Below are 15,309 nucleotides of genomic sequence, written 5' to 3' on the forward strand. Positions count from 1 at the left end.
ATTCAAAGTTCATACTAAGTTGCCATAATCAGCTTGTGCTGTATTCTGGCTGGTCTTGTTGAAATTCACCATTCCAGCGTGGTGATCGTCACCTCCACGTTGAAATTTGCCCTTTTAAATGTTAGGACAGCAGTCCTAACATTCCTCGAACTAAATGGTGTATTCGCTAACGTAATGTATTCGTTAACACTCAGACGAGAATGCTCTGAAATCGGAGTAGATAGCTAGAGCAAATTTACCAGCTACGTCTATCGATAGTTGTCGCAGTGACATCATAAATATTCACTTGATTATACACATAACATTAGTTGGCTGGCCAGCCAGCTAACATTAGCTAGCTAGGAAGCAGTACACTTTAACTTGAAATGAAAACGACTTTCTGACTTAATTTGAAGCATGTAATATCTGAAAATGTACAGTGCATTCGGAAAGTATTCAGACCTACGTGATATCATTCAAAAAAGCTGCGCTAGAAATGATTACCTACACATACTGAAAAGATACTGTACTGTAATAGAAAATGACTCAAGTAAAAGTGAAAGTCACCCTGTAATATACTATATGTTTTTGGTTTTAAAAGTAAATGTAATTGCTCAAATGCATTTAAGTGTCAAAAATAAAAGTGAAATAATTTAAAATGTCTTACATTAAGTAAGCCATATAGAACCATTTTTAAAAGTTTTTTATTTATTTACAGATAGCCAGGGGCACACTCCAACACTCAGACGTCATTTACAAATGAAGCTTTTATGTTTAGTGAATCTGCCAGATCAGAGGCTATAGGGATTACCAGGGATGTTCTCTTGATAAATTAGTGAATAGGACCATTTTCCTGTCCTGCTAAGTATTCAAAATGTAATGAGAACTTTTGGTTGAGAAGAAAAATGTATGTAGTAGAAAGTACATTATTTTCTTTAGGAATGTAGTGAAATAAAAGTAAAAGTTGTAAGATACCCCCAAAAACTCTCTTCTTTCACAGATTTTTTTTTCTTTCACGTCAATTGTTTCACTTTCAATAATCCATGTTTGCATACACAACCATGTTAATCTGAGAGGAAGACACTTTAGTATGAACTTCACAAATGGCACCCGGTCACATTTATAATGTGACGTCAGTTTCATTTCACAGATGCAGGCTTCGTCCATGTAAGAATGTGTCCTTAACGGACGTGCCTAGTTAAATAAAGGTTAAATAAAAAATATATATGTATTTAATAGAGTGGGACGCGGCAGAGCGCTTGCAATGCAATGGGAAGGCCACGGTACGAGCAAGCACAGTGCCACAAAGCCAGTGACATAATGACAATCTTCTCCCGTATTTCCAACATTGAGTACGTCCACAATCATCAATCCACATCAAATCCACAGTAGGTAATACATTCGACACTCCACCTGAATCACAATGAATGCACAACTCCACCACAATTCACCACTTCCGCAATCAACCAATTCCAGAGTCCTCATTCCTTCACGGCAATCCAAGCAAAGCAATTAATTTCACTTTCAATGACACCATTCCCGTATCAGATAGTTTTCAACTTTTGTTATGGCTTCGGTTCCACAAGTTTTAATTAACCAATTCTATTAAATACCAAAATACAGGAAGGTTCCAACCCATATTTTCCAATAAACATCTTGAGATTTATTGATTGCAGTCCAGTTTGTGACACATTTCCAAGGTTTAGATAATTAAAGCATTGATTGTTTACCAGGTTATTTGAACAGATTCCAAATGATAATGATGGTAAAAGCTAACTTTAAAAAGTATAAAAAGATCAACAAAAAAACGGTAAATGAAAGGATATGAAAGAAAAGGACACTGTAGCTCTTTGTAACATCTATAACAGCTAGTTCACCTGTTGTAAATGACTAGCTGGTGCCATCTTGCCAGGTAACCCCTTACACGGTTCTAGAGTATGAAACATTAATTGGCCAACAGGTGGCACAATAACCTAAATAAAAGGGTTTTTCTATAAACAAACATCCTTTTCCTAAACAAAACTCAACACTACAGTTTGATACACAATTCTTAAACAATTTATTTTATGTAAAAAATTACTCTACAGTTAACACATCTTTTCTTAGTTAATACCATTCAAATACCACCTTAAAATATTTCAAAACCAAAGCAACATTTGGTATTAACCTTTTCACATGGAGAAACAAACAGGTGTGATCGCTCTACAACGTACGCTCAAACCGCTGTGATTAGAGCGCTTATTTAGAACATCCAGTTTCGATTGACGCAACAGTCAGCATTTAACACTGTTTAGGGATGTGTCGGCAGTCAATCACATAACCTCTGACTCCCACTCTGAGCCATTCAGTGTTGTTGTTTATGTAGTTAGTAGGCTAAGCTGTAGCATTAGCAATCTCCTTCACAAATGGGGAAATTATGGAGATTTTTTATCAATTCTGACAGTGAGTCTGAAAGTCAGGAATCAGATTCTGACAGTGACAGTGACAGTGACAGTGAGGAGCTGCCCCCCAACCTTGTAGCCATTGAGAACCCTGAATCTGAGGACCCCTTGTCCACTGACGAGTGCTTCAAGCTGTTTCTGACAGAGAAGCTGGTGGGAGACATAGTAGAGGAGACCAATCGCTATGCCTTGGAGCTACAGGAGAAGAGAGAGCCAGGAGTGGCTGGGACAAACACAATTAGTGAAATGTATACCTTCCTGGTGACAGTCCTTGTCATGGGAATAGTAAAGAAGAACTCCCTAAGAGAATACTGGAGCACAGATCCTGTTTGCAACTCCCTTCTTTGCCACCATCTTTTCCAAAGACCACTTCCTAGTTCTGCTGCGATGCCTGCATTTCGATCAACAATGCTACTGCCAACCTAAATGACCCGTCACACAAAATAAGTCCCTGATGTTATGGAAGGGTAGGCTGGTGTTCCGTCCATGTATTTCCTCCAAAAGGCACAGGTTTGGGGTCAAGTTCTTTGTCATGTGCGACGTGAAGACAGGATTTGTCCAGGACATTATAGTCTATACAGGGTCCACCACTGACATCCAACATTATGAGGGGCCTGTGGTGTCCAGGTACCTGGTGATGACCATGCTGGCTCCTCATCTCAGCAAGGGACACACTTTGTATGTAGACAGTTGGTACAGCAGTCTCACACTCTTCCAGCATCTGCTCTCCAACAGCACAGGGGCCTGTGGCACAGTCAGGTCGAACAGGAAGGGGATGCCGGCATTCGGATGCAGCAGAGGGGTGGCAGGGGTTCCAGGAGAACGGTCAACAGCTAGCAGTAAAGTGGCATGACAAACGAGACGTCCGTGTCCTCTCCACTGTCCATACAGCAACCATGTTGGCCAACCAAGGTGGACCACCTGAGGGGGGAGAGAAACATCAAACCAGACTGTGCGTTTGACTATAACCTCAAAATGGGGGCAGTGGATAAAACGGACATGATAAACAGCTTTGTGGAATGCGCTCGGAAAACTACCAAGAAGATAATTTTCCATCTGATCGACACTGCTGCCCTCGATGGCCACACAGTTCATCGCCAACTAACAGGTGAGATGATTACTGAACAAGGTAATTTAAAAAAAAATGAACGTACAGTTCACACACATCACATACAGTTCCATTTTGCAATTATAGTGTCAATATCTCACCCACCTATCCACTGCCTCATCATCCTCCCTCTCCCCCACAGGTAAAGTAAGTTACCTTCCAAGTACAGCGAGAACTCATGAGAGAGCTGCTGGAGGAGCACCACACCTCTCGGCACCCATCCACTGGGGGTCACCCTGCTGCGGACAATCCCCTACGCCTCACTGCACTGTATTTCCCTGCAAAGTCCCTCAATCTGCTGCTCAAGGTAGTCACACACGGAGGCACTGCAAAGTCTGCCTGGCTGCCACCATTAGAAGGAAGCAGAGGAGGTTGCCAAAGTATACGTGTTGAGCTTGTGACACACCTCTGTGTTTCACCATGCTTTGGGGAGTATCATATGCTTAAGCTGTCACACCCTGATCTGTTGCACCTGTCCTTGTGCTTGTCTCCAAACCCCTCCAGGTGTCGCTTATTATCCCTGGTGTATTTATCCCTGTGTTTCCTGTCTCTCTGTGCCAGTTCGTCTTGTTTTCCAAGTCAACCAGTGTTTTTCCTTGCTCCTATTTTCCCCAGTCTCTGCTTGTTCCTAGCCCTCCTGATTTTGACCCTTGCCTGTCCAGATGCCGAACCCGCCTGCCTGACCACTCTCCCTGTCCTGACCTCGAACCTGCCTATCCCCTGGTACTGTTTGGACTCTAACCTGGTTATGAACTCTTGCCTATCCCCGACCTGCCTTTTGCCTACCCCTTTTGTTATAATAAATATCGGAGCTCAACCATCTGGCTCCCGTGTCTGCATTTGGGTCTCGCCTTGTGCCCTTATAAAGCATTATTGAGCACATCTGCAGCAATTACCGACTGACTTGACAGGTGACTTGAACAGTAATCTGCCATGATACTATGCTTAGAGGTGTGGGGGGGGGGGGGTGGAAATGCAGTTGTTGTTCAATCACTGCATGAATATGAATTATCGGTTATGCATATTCATAAGTTGTCAGTCTTTTCTTGCAGTTTTTTTCCATTAGTAAAACTTGTTGTTGTTCACCAATAGTTTAATAAAATAGATGACTATTACATATTGGCCTATGTGTTTTCTTGCTGTGTTTTCATCCAGTACAACTGTTAAGGAGTGTACACGTTAGCATATAAAAGCTGTCCTCATTCTTCAGCTCCAAAGATGTCCAGCTCCAGTTATGATATTGGCAAATACTGTTTGTGGTTTCTGAAAGTACAGAATAAAGAGGATTTATTCATTAGAATACAACTTCAGGATATAGCAATAAAACTATATTTGAAAGAGGTAACATAATAACACTGCCATAAAAATAATGTATTGCATTGACAAAATCACAAATGAGTTATAACAGTAAGAAACAGTAACTGTTGAGCTTCACAAGGGGGCAGAACAGAGCTATGCTAAACAGGCCAAATGAAACAAGCCATGGTCATAAGGCCAGGGTAGTTTCAAAATACAACACAAGATAATATTTCCCTGCCGCAAATAGCATTGTTTTACAGAGCTAATCGAAGAATGTAAGCTACATAAGCGCGACTGAGTATTACACCGTAAATGTTACGAAGTTAGTAATGTTACCTTGCGTGTCCGCGGTTACAAGGAATACACACAAATATATTATGCTCAACACATACAGTGAGCAACAGTAGAAATGACATACAGAAACTATTATAACGTAATAAGGCATCTACTTTGATAGAAACGCACACATCTCCAAAGTTATTATCATGTAGTAATGAAAACAACAATGAAGGCGAATCGGGCACCAGCCGGAAAATGTGAAAAAGTTTATGCAGGTTCTGATCTGACAGGAGATACGCAAATCTCTGCTTACTTGATCTGCGTAAACAATGGCGAAGTGCTTGGGGAAGTTTTTCAGGCTCAGTAATGCCCCCCAAAATGTATTGTCCACAAAAGTGAAATGGCCTACTTTTATGTGAATTAATGAGGAGGCGGAACACACCTCAATTCAAACTGTTGTTAGAAAATACAACTTGAAATTGACAATATGAAACAGCCTATAAATAAAAAGCAGGCAGAGTGCCTTAGTTTGAGGGCAGCTAACTGTCCTGTTGAGTGACAATCACATGTTGGAATAGTGAGCGCATCACGTATAAAAAAAAACTCACGCTGGGACGACCCTTAGAGATATTTGTAACTCACATGTGAAAAGGTTAAGAGCACACCTACCTTTTTCAGCCATAATTTTGAGGAAGACATCGAAGATTTTATCAGCAACACAGATCACACACTGCATCGAACCTAATGATACATTGAATCAGAAACAGAAAAAAAACCTGGTCATCTACCTCACGAGGAGCAAAAAAGTATATACAATCAAGATAAAACATTATAACACAGATAACAGTGTAGCTGTTTAGACCCCTTGCTTTTTTCAATCTTTACTAACGGCATGCCACTGACTTTGTGTAAAAGGTAAAGAGTTTATATGTACGCGGATGACTCAACACTATACACGTCAGCTACTACAGCGACTGAAATGACTGCAACACTAAAAGCGCTGCAGTTAGTTTCAGAGTGGGTGGCAGAGAATAAGTTAGCCCTAAATATTTCTAAAACAAAAAGCATTATATTTGGAACAAAACGCTGACTAAATCTTAAATGTCAACTAAATCTTGTAATAAATGACGTGAAAAATGTAGCAAATTGAGATGACTAAACTGCTTGGAGTAACACTAGATTGTAAACTGTCATGGTCAAAACATATTGATGCAGTAGTAGCTAAGATGGGGAGAAGTCTGTTTATAATAAAGAGATTCTCTGCCTTCTTAACAACACTATCAACAAGGCAGGTCCTACAGGCCCTAGTTTTGTACTACCTTGACTACTGCTCAGTCCCATGGCCAGGTGCCACAAAAAAAAAAGACTTCTGGTCCATGGATGTACACAGAGATCTAATATTAATAATATGCATGTCATTCTCTCCTGGCTGAAAGTGGAGGAGAGATTGACTTCATCACTACTTTTATTCATGAGAGGTATTAATATCTTGAATGCTCCTAGCTGTCTGTCTAAACTACTGGCACACAGCTCAGACACCCATGCATACCCCACAAGACATGCCGCAAGAGGTCTTTTCACAGTCCCCAAGTCCAGAACAGACTATGGGAGGCACACAGTACTACATAGATCCCTTGACTACATTGAACTCTTTTACACATCAAGTAACTGATGCAAGCATTAAAATTATATTGAAAAAAACTGATAAAAAACACCTTATGGAACAGCGGGACTGTGAAGCAACACAAACATTGGCACAGACACATGCATACACAACACGCACACACACGCACACGCACACACACACAAACATGCACACGCACTATACATTCACATGGATTTAATAATATAGATATGTGGTAGTGGTGGAGTAGGGGCCTGAGGGCACACAGGGTGTGTTGTGAAATCTGTGAATGTATTGTAATGTTTTAAAATGGTATAAATTGCCTTAATTTTGCTGGATCCCAGGAAGAGTAGCTGCGATCAATAATAGATGGAGTAATAATAATAGATGGAGTAGCTGGGATCCATAATAGTAAATTACACCCACCCGATTTGTCCTTCTGGATGGCTTTGTCCTCAAAGTACCGGAACATCACCTCATGTACTCTAGCCAGTAAACAGACAGTAGGTACGTTGACATGGCGAAGTCTAGTTTGTTGATCAGAGCAGATCCTTCAGGGGAGGGGTCTAACAAGTTGATGATGGTGGATTGTAGGTCACTAAGCTCGGCCTTGGTGATAGACAGGTAGTTATACTCACAGAAAGGAGACAGGTAAAGTTAAGACTTCGAAAGGGACAAGTAGAGTTCCAATAAACATACAGGTGCCATCATTTAGGGTAGGTGACTTGACCACCTGACTGTGCTGGTCTTTGTGTGTGTGTCTGGCAGAGTTGTACTCTCAGAGTGGAGCGGTTCACCGCTGGGGAAGATCAGGAGAGGAGACTTGGTGGCGATCTCACACACTCCCTCATACCACTCCTCTGGCCACAGACCCAAGCCCTCGACAGCAAAGGCCATGACAACAACGGAGATGCAAACTAGTAACCTTTCGGCAAAATGAGTCATTTTGAATCCAAAATAGGTGACCTACATGATTCGTATAGATCCGATGAGAAGTTTGGAGCAATACTGGCTGTATCCAAGGGTCAGCCAATCATTCTCATAACAACAGAATGCATCACATGACTGAAGAGAGAAGAGACAGGTGATGAAGTGTACTTCATGAGCTGTAATCGAAAAACAACTAGCATTTGGAAAGTTTGAGGTGAGGGAGAAAGTGTGGTGGAACAAGTATTGTTATCATTGTTAAGTATTGTAATGAAACAGCAGGGAGCAGGTCTCGAACCCTCGACCTTCGAGCCCGAGGTCCGGCGCGCTATCGACTGTGTCGCAAAAGCATGCTCGAACGACAGAGTCGATTTCCGCGTTTATAAACCCAGGGTCGTTACAGTATCTTGCTAGCTGGATCGAATTCTCCGTTAGCTAGCCAGAGAAATGTTGAGCAACATTAGCCAACTTAACTGATCAAATAATTCAGTTTATGGTGTGAAAATTTGCTGGTTAAGAAATTCAGATATCTAACGTTAGCTAGCTAAGGTTACAACATCAGATGAACTAACGTTAGTAACCTAACCAATTCGCTATAGTATTAACTGGTTTCTGACTCCTTGCCATTCCTCAAGTTATAACGTGTTAGTTGCTTACTGGACCCTGGCAATCTGTGTGAAATGTTAACTAGTTAACTAGCTAATGAACTAACTACTATCTGTGAACTACTACACTATGTGGTTAATTTTCAGAATGAGAGAATGAGGTGAAAATTAGACTTTGCTTATTAAACAAGTGGATTCAGGGATCAAGTGTAGCTGGAGCTGGGCCTGGCTTAAGCTGGATGCCACTATAGAGGTGAAAGGAACCCCACACACTTTCCCTCTTTCTCACTTTTTCAATACAGTGGATGAAAAGGGGTATGCCAGGTGTACTCTCTGCCTGAAAGAGATCAATTATGCCAACAAAGGGTATCATGCTCTGCTGGCACATTGTAGAACAGATGTCCACAGGCAGAAAGTGTACAATGTAATCATGTGCAGTGTAGCCCGAAGATATTTATTTTGTTGTATTGAACTTGACACTTGTGTGTGAGTGAGGGGGGATTATTTAATGTTTTACTCAGTGAACGTTATTTTTGCACACATGTAGCCTTGTGCACTTGATCGATTGTCTACTATATTGGGCCACTATAATAGAGCAAAAATAGAATGTCTGTTTTTTTCATTCTATTTCTACTTTAAGATGTTTTTTTCCCCCAAGTGCAATATTTAGATGTGTGTGGTCACAAGTGTTCTATTATAAAGGCCGTCATGGCTAACTGCAATATTAGTGTATTGTTTTTTCTCAAGACTTGTGTGTCATTTGCAGTAAAGTCTAGGCATCAAATAACATTGGATTTGCTTTCTTTACATTTTTTTTAGCTGTGAGTTAGTTTTACATTAACTACTATTTTAAACACAGAGACTGATCATGTAGATCATTTTCTTTGTTGTATAATTAGTTCAAACCTGCATTTCCCCCTAGCAGGGATGTTTTTTTTTGCATGTTTCAGTCACCTTTTTGGGGCCTCAACAGTTTGCATCCCTGCAACAGAGTACAGCCAAAAGTCCCTGAAGAGCTTCTGAAGGAGTGGATTAGCCTCAATGATTGGCAGCAGCCATCTGGTCAGCAGTAAAGGAAGAGAAAAGGGAGATGGATAGAGATATATATATTTTTTTAAACAAAGGGGAGACAGGCTGGGAGCGTTACCGCTAGCCCACAGGCTTTGCACAGGTATAGATGGATGACAGAGGGAGAGACAGAGATTGAATGTCACTGAGGAGAACTCAGTGGTCCACAGTGCCATTTTTCCAATGAAGGCCAGTGAATCTGGATTGCAATGGCATTGTAAAATCTAGAGTAACAATGTATGGGCATATCATTAACATGTAAAACTTTTTTTCTTCACAAAATAGCACATTTTTACTGATATGTAAAACTGTGTAATCTCCAATAATTGCCGTCAACGTATCCATTAAAGTTACCAGTTAAATGGACAAAATTCGGACAAAAAATACAGATACTGTATTAAGTGATCAAGCGACTGGGGCAGAGTTAAAGATTTCAGACGGATCCAGCACTTTGTACACTTTGTTGTTTGATCTGAGCTATTTGTTCAGGGTAAGAGGACATCAAAGTTCAGTTTGGGCTTTCTGCTCTTTCTTCACAGTGTTGCAAACAGACCAAACAGACCAGTTCCCGCCATCACAGAGAAAGCACAGGTAAGCCATTTTAGAGTACTTGACTGACTGCCGTCAAATACGTGAATCCTAATAAGATAAAGACTATCACTGTCGCGTTCGTACATAACTCCTATTTATTAACTGAAAAGTTCCTCTGAAATGAAGCAGAAATGTTTGCAAGTTTTGAACAACTGCTGAATGCTTTTTTGGATGTTCTTTAGTGTGTATGCCTTCAACCAAAAGAAGGCTAAGCATGTTGCTATTGATATTGATCATGGTTCTTGATAAATACCTTAGGTCAGTGTTTCTCAAATGGTGGGTCGTGACTCATTCCTTTGCTGAAGACTTAGACTAGAAACACTGGTTTTAGGTTATTTTGAGTCACAATAGAAAAGTTTGATCAATCTCCTCGGGCTCTGTCTGTCGTGATGTTGACGGTGGTTTGTTCTAGATTAATAAATGCCTTCTATATCTGTCTGCTGTGTCCGTGTCAGGATGTGGGTTGTCACGGTCATCGCTGTGTCCTGTGTCCTTGTCGGCCCCTCTCTCGCCGGGGTCAAGGACCTGGCCTCTCACTTCAGCTTCTATGACCAGAGTCCAACCCCAAACACTGAGCCGGACCCACGAGGCCTCGGCCAGGGTGGAGCTCTGGACATGGAGAACATTCCTCTGGAGTTCCACAAAGAGAACACTGTGACCAATGATCTGCCCCTGGAAGGCTTTGAGGACGAAGACTACATCGACTTTGACAAAATCCTGGCTGAGGGAGGGGACGACTACAGGTGGGTGATACACACTTACTAATCCTTTAACGATGTCAAGGGATTTAAGCACTGGGACGCTCAATAGACACAAAATCCATTGGTTGCAGTGTTTGGAGCATGGTGCATGCTTGTGGGTTTGATTGACTGTGTAAATCATTTTGGATTAAACACTTCTGCTAAATGACCATATTTTCATAATATTTATATTATTACAGTGAGGGGGATGAGATTGATGAGATCGCAACTCCCGCTCCGTATATCGACATCTTCGCTGAGCCCTCAGATCCAAAGACGCGGCGCGCCCGACTCCTGAGCCTATTTCACGACCGCTCACGCCTCCAACGAATCAACGTGGTCAACGCCCACTTTGGCTTCAACCTCTACCGCAGCCTTCGGAACAACGTCAACCAGACCCACAACATTCTGCTGGCGCCCGCCGGAATCTCCATCGCCATGGGCATGATGTCACTGGGAGCGGGGCCTGGAACACATTCTCAGCTCTACCGGGTGCTGGGATTCGCCAATTTCGTCAACGCCAGCAATCACTACGACAACGCCACGGTGCACAAGCTGTTCCGGAAGCTCACACACAGACTCTTCCGACGCAATTTCGGGTACACGCTGCGATCCGTTAATGACCTGTACGTGAAAAAGGAGGTGGCGGTGGAACCGAGTTTCCGGGCAGACACCAAGGCATACTACTTTGCAGAGCCCCAATCGGTGGACTTCAGGGACAAGGCGTTTCTGGTCAAGGCTAACCGGCGCATCTCGAAGCTGACCAAAGGACTGATCAGAGAACCACTAAAAAATGTGGACCCCAATATGGTGCTGATGCTACTCAACTACCTCTACTTTAAAGGTAAAGACAACATCAGAGCAATAAGCCTCAACTATGCCATTTCTATGAACCAAGCACCAAGTATCTGTCTGTCTCTGATTATATTTTGTCAACATTAAGTCAAATCTTTTAAAGTGATACATTATGGTCTATATTACATTTCCATTAGGCCTAGATTTGAACAACAAACTTAAAATCCTCTCTTTGTAAGAAAATTGTAGAAACATTTTATTAACACAAGCCAAACAATATCTCACCCACACAAACAACAAATCCCCACGCACACAAACAGGTACGTGGGAGCAGAAATTCCCAAAGGAGATGACTCACTACCGGAACTTCCGTGTGAATGAGAAGATAAACGTGCGAGTGCCAATGATGCAGAACAAAGGGAACTACCTGGCGGCTGCAGACCACGAACTGCAGTGTGACATCCTACAGGTGGGTGGTAGACATTTAGTTCAGGGAAGTGAGCTATATCTAAAAAAAAAAATAAGATTCAGTGCAGTGCAATATAGGCCTACAGTACAGGGCTGGCACAATTACCGTATAAATGTGTAACCGACGGTTATGGATGAAGACCATCACAAAAAAGATTGTCATATCATTATCGTCATGATTATTCTAGCTCCCCTATGTGGGGAACATCAGCATGCTCATCACCCTGCCCAGGAAGTTCTCCGGCATGAGGAAGCTGGAGCAAGAGATCTCCCCCACAGTGGTCAACAAATGGCTCAGCAACATGACTAACAGGTGAGAACATATGACCACACCTGGTCACATCTGACCAATAGGTAAGAACCTGACTGACCGACAGGCATACACGATAAAAGAGAACAGCACACATGACCATACAAGACAACAGGTGGCCATTCCAGACAAAACTTGACCAACATCTGAGCAGACCTGGCTCAAGGTGAACAGACCTGGCCCAAGGTGAACAGACCTGGCCCAATGTGAACAGACCTGGCCCAAGGTGAACAGACCTGGCCCAAGGTGAACAGACCTGGCCCAAGGTGAGCAGGAATAAGCACCGTAACGGTATGAACAAAAGATGACCACTAGGTTAGAGTATAGGGCCAGAACGACCACATTATGGAAGCTATGGGATAAGAGACACAGTGCCTTCAGAAAGTATTCACACCCCTTCACTTTTTCCAGATTTTGTTGTGTTACAGCGTGAATTTAACATTTATTAAATGGAGATGTTTTCGGTCCTACACAAAATACCCCATAATGTCAAAGTAGAATTAATGTTTATTTTTTATTTTTTACAAATTTATAAAAAGTGAAAAGCTCAAATGTCAATAAGTATTTATTGACCCCTTTATGGCAAGCCTAAATAAGTTAATGACTGAAAATGTGCTTAACAAGTAACATAAAACGTTTTTTGGACTCTGTACACAATTGTGTTTAAAATTATTTTTGAATGACTACCACATCTCTGTACCCAACACATAAAATTATCTCTAAGGTCCCTCAGTCGAGCAGTGAATTTCAAACACAGATTAGTAGATTAAAAAATTTAAAATAAAAAAACAGACATTGAATATCCCTTTGAGAATGGTGAAGTTCTAAATTACACTTTGGATCATGTATCAATACAACCAGTCACTAGAAATATATTGGCGTTCCTCCTAACTCAGTTACCGGAGAGGAAGGTGACAGCTCAGGGATTTTCACCATGAGGCCAATGTTGACTTTAAAACAGTTACAGAGCTGTGGCTGTGATAGGAGAAAACCAAGGATGGCTCAACAACATTATAGTTACTCCACAATACTAACCTAGTTAACAGAGTGAAAAGAATAAAGCCTGTACAGAATACAAATCTGAATACAAAGTGCTATGGGCAAATCCACTTACTGAGTAGCACTCTCCATTTTTTCAAGCATAGACATAATGGAGCTAAGCACAGGCAGAATCCTAGAGGAAAACCTAGTTCTGCGTGAAGATTAAAAAAAAAAAAAATTAAAAGTGTAAATGTTGCACATTTCAGGTGTAGAAAGGTTGTAGAGAGTTACCCAGAAAGACTCACAGCTGTAATCACTGCCAAAAGTGCATCTACAAACTATTGACTCAGGGGTGTGAATACTTATGTAAATTCAATATTTCTGTATTTCATTTCCAATACATTTCTTTAAAAAAATAATCCCTTTGTCATTATGGGGTATTGTGTGTAGATGGGTGAGATAATGTAGAGTAAGTCAAGGAATATTAATAATTTCTGAAACCACTCTATGGGTCTAAAGAGCATATTCTGTATTGGTCTCTACCCAAGGACGCGTGAGGTGGTCTTCCCCAGGTTTAAGCTGGAGCAGAGTTATGACCTGATAGACAACCTTAAGGAGATGGGCCTCACAGACCTCTTTGAGGAGAGGGGTGACTTCACTGGGATGACTTCAGAGAAGATCGCAATTAACTGGGTAAACAAACCTCCACGAGAGCAAACACTATCTAACAATGTTAGATAAGATAAGCATTGGGTCATAACTCGATTCTCTCTCTTCTCTCCCCACCAGTTGAAGCACCAGGGGACGATCACGGTGAACGAGGAGGGGACGGAGGCTGCGGCCCTGACCCAGGTGGGCTTCATGCCCCTCTCCTCACAGATACGATTCGTTATAGACCGGCCATTCCTCTTCCTCATCTACGAGCACCGCACAGACTGCCTCGTCTTCATGGGCCGCGTGGTCGACCCCTCACAGAGCTAAACGCTTGGTAACTCTGTAATTCATTCTATCAAGAAAAATGTACCTACTAACATTAATACTTTTTTTAGGATTGTATTAACAGTGGACTAATTAACAAAATATTTGTTTTTATTTTTATGAACTATCTTTTTAAATGTCCTTTTCAGCTAGCATTCACCCAAAGTAGGAAGGCGTTTCAAAAATATTGGCCTGGTAACCAATTCTGCTGATCCTACAATGGGACTACTAGCTGTCATGGCGAACTGTATGAACTTGTGTCTGAGAGAGGTTAGTCAGGAGTGTTGTTATTTGCTGTCTGTTAATGTTCCATCTCTCTATACATCTACAGTGGAAGTTGTTCGACTAGAAACACTAAGTTTTGGCTATTCAATAAATGTTTTAGGGGAAAACAACATAGTCAATTTGACCATGACTTTCTTGTTTAGTTTTTTTTTTATGTTTGATGTTTGGATTTTCTGAAAAGTGTTTCGCTACTGTGTATGTAAAGTTCTGTCTAGAATGTTAGATAAAATAATAAACAAAATCATTTGAGACTGTTGAAAATGCTTTTGTGTTGTATGACAAACATTTAAAGGCTTTACAAGTTAAAATACAGGTGCAACATTTTTTTTCTCTAGTACATTTTCAGCAATACAAAAAAATGACCTAATTCAAAATTGTCCGGTCTGGCTCAGTTGGTAGCGCTTGCAATGCCAGGATTGTTGGTTCGATTCTAGTAGCCACCCATATGTAAAATGTATGACTAAGTCGCTTTGGATAAAATCATCGGTTAAAATGACATATATTATGTTAAAATAAAGAAAACTTACAAATACAGTAAGCTTTCCAATAAAGGGTGAAAACAAAAGCTCCAAGATAAAAACCCAGTTACATATTTAGCAAAGAGTAAATATTTGTCGGCTGAATTAAACTCTAATTAGATAGAGCTCAGATCTTTTTGGGTTGGTATGTAATGGCACCATCAGATCCATCTCACATACACAAAATATTCTATATTTTACATTCTTCAAAGTAGCCACCCTTTGCCTTGATGACAGCGTCAATGACAGCGTCAACCTCAACCAGCTTCACCTGGAATGCTTTTCCAATGGTCTTGAAGGAGTTTCCACATAT

The 15,309-nt window shown here is 41.3% G+C and overlaps 1 protein-coding gene and 1 long non-coding RNA gene across 5 annotated transcripts; one reads left to right on the forward strand and one right to left on the reverse strand.

The window, feature by feature from the left end:
• Positions 1 to 669: 669 nt before the first annotated feature.
• On the reverse strand, positions 670 to 10,378 carry LOC139411223 (uncharacterized). Its single transcript, XR_011634581.1, has 6 exons — positions 10,175 to 10,378; positions 9,217 to 9,321; positions 7,157 to 7,795; positions 5,776 to 5,847; positions 4,645 to 4,791; positions 670 to 3,341 (listed from the first exon to the last, which is right to left on the reverse strand). It is a non-coding gene; the product is annotated as an uncharacterized lncRNA (long non-coding RNA).
• LOC139411222 (serpin peptidase inhibitor, clade D (heparin cofactor), member 1) lies at positions 7,597 to 14,739 on the forward strand. 4 transcript variants are annotated; one of them, XM_071157232.1, is made up of 8 exons: positions 7,597 to 7,874; positions 9,870 to 9,921; positions 10,377 to 10,664; positions 10,862 to 11,505; positions 11,777 to 11,925; positions 12,113 to 12,237; positions 13,764 to 13,908; positions 14,005 to 14,739. In XM_071157232.1, exons 3-8 carry the CDS (start codon positions 10,378 to 10,380, stop codon positions 14,194 to 14,196), a joined length of 1,542 nt encoding a protein of 513 aa, XP_071013333.1. In that variant the 5' UTR covers positions 7,597 to 7,874; positions 9,870 to 9,921; position 10,377; the 3' UTR covers positions 14,197 to 14,739. The 4 variants fall into 4 exon arrangements, with proteins under 4 accessions (XP_071013333.1, XP_071013335.1, XP_071013334.1 ...); XM_071157234.1 differs by lacking the exon at positions 7,597 to 7,874 and adding an exon at positions 8,546 to 8,748; XM_071157233.1 differs by lacking the exon at positions 7,597 to 7,874 and adding an exon at positions 9,284 to 9,433.
• Positions 14,740 to 15,309: the final 570 nt, after the last annotated feature.

This window comes from Oncorhynchus clarkii, chromosome 6 (assembly GCF_045791955.1).
Source record: "Oncorhynchus clarkii lewisi isolate Uvic-CL-2024 chromosome 6, UVic_Ocla_1.0, whole genome shotgun sequence".
Taxonomy (NCBI): domain Eukaryota; kingdom Metazoa; phylum Chordata; class Actinopteri; order Salmoniformes; family Salmonidae; genus Oncorhynchus; species Oncorhynchus clarkii.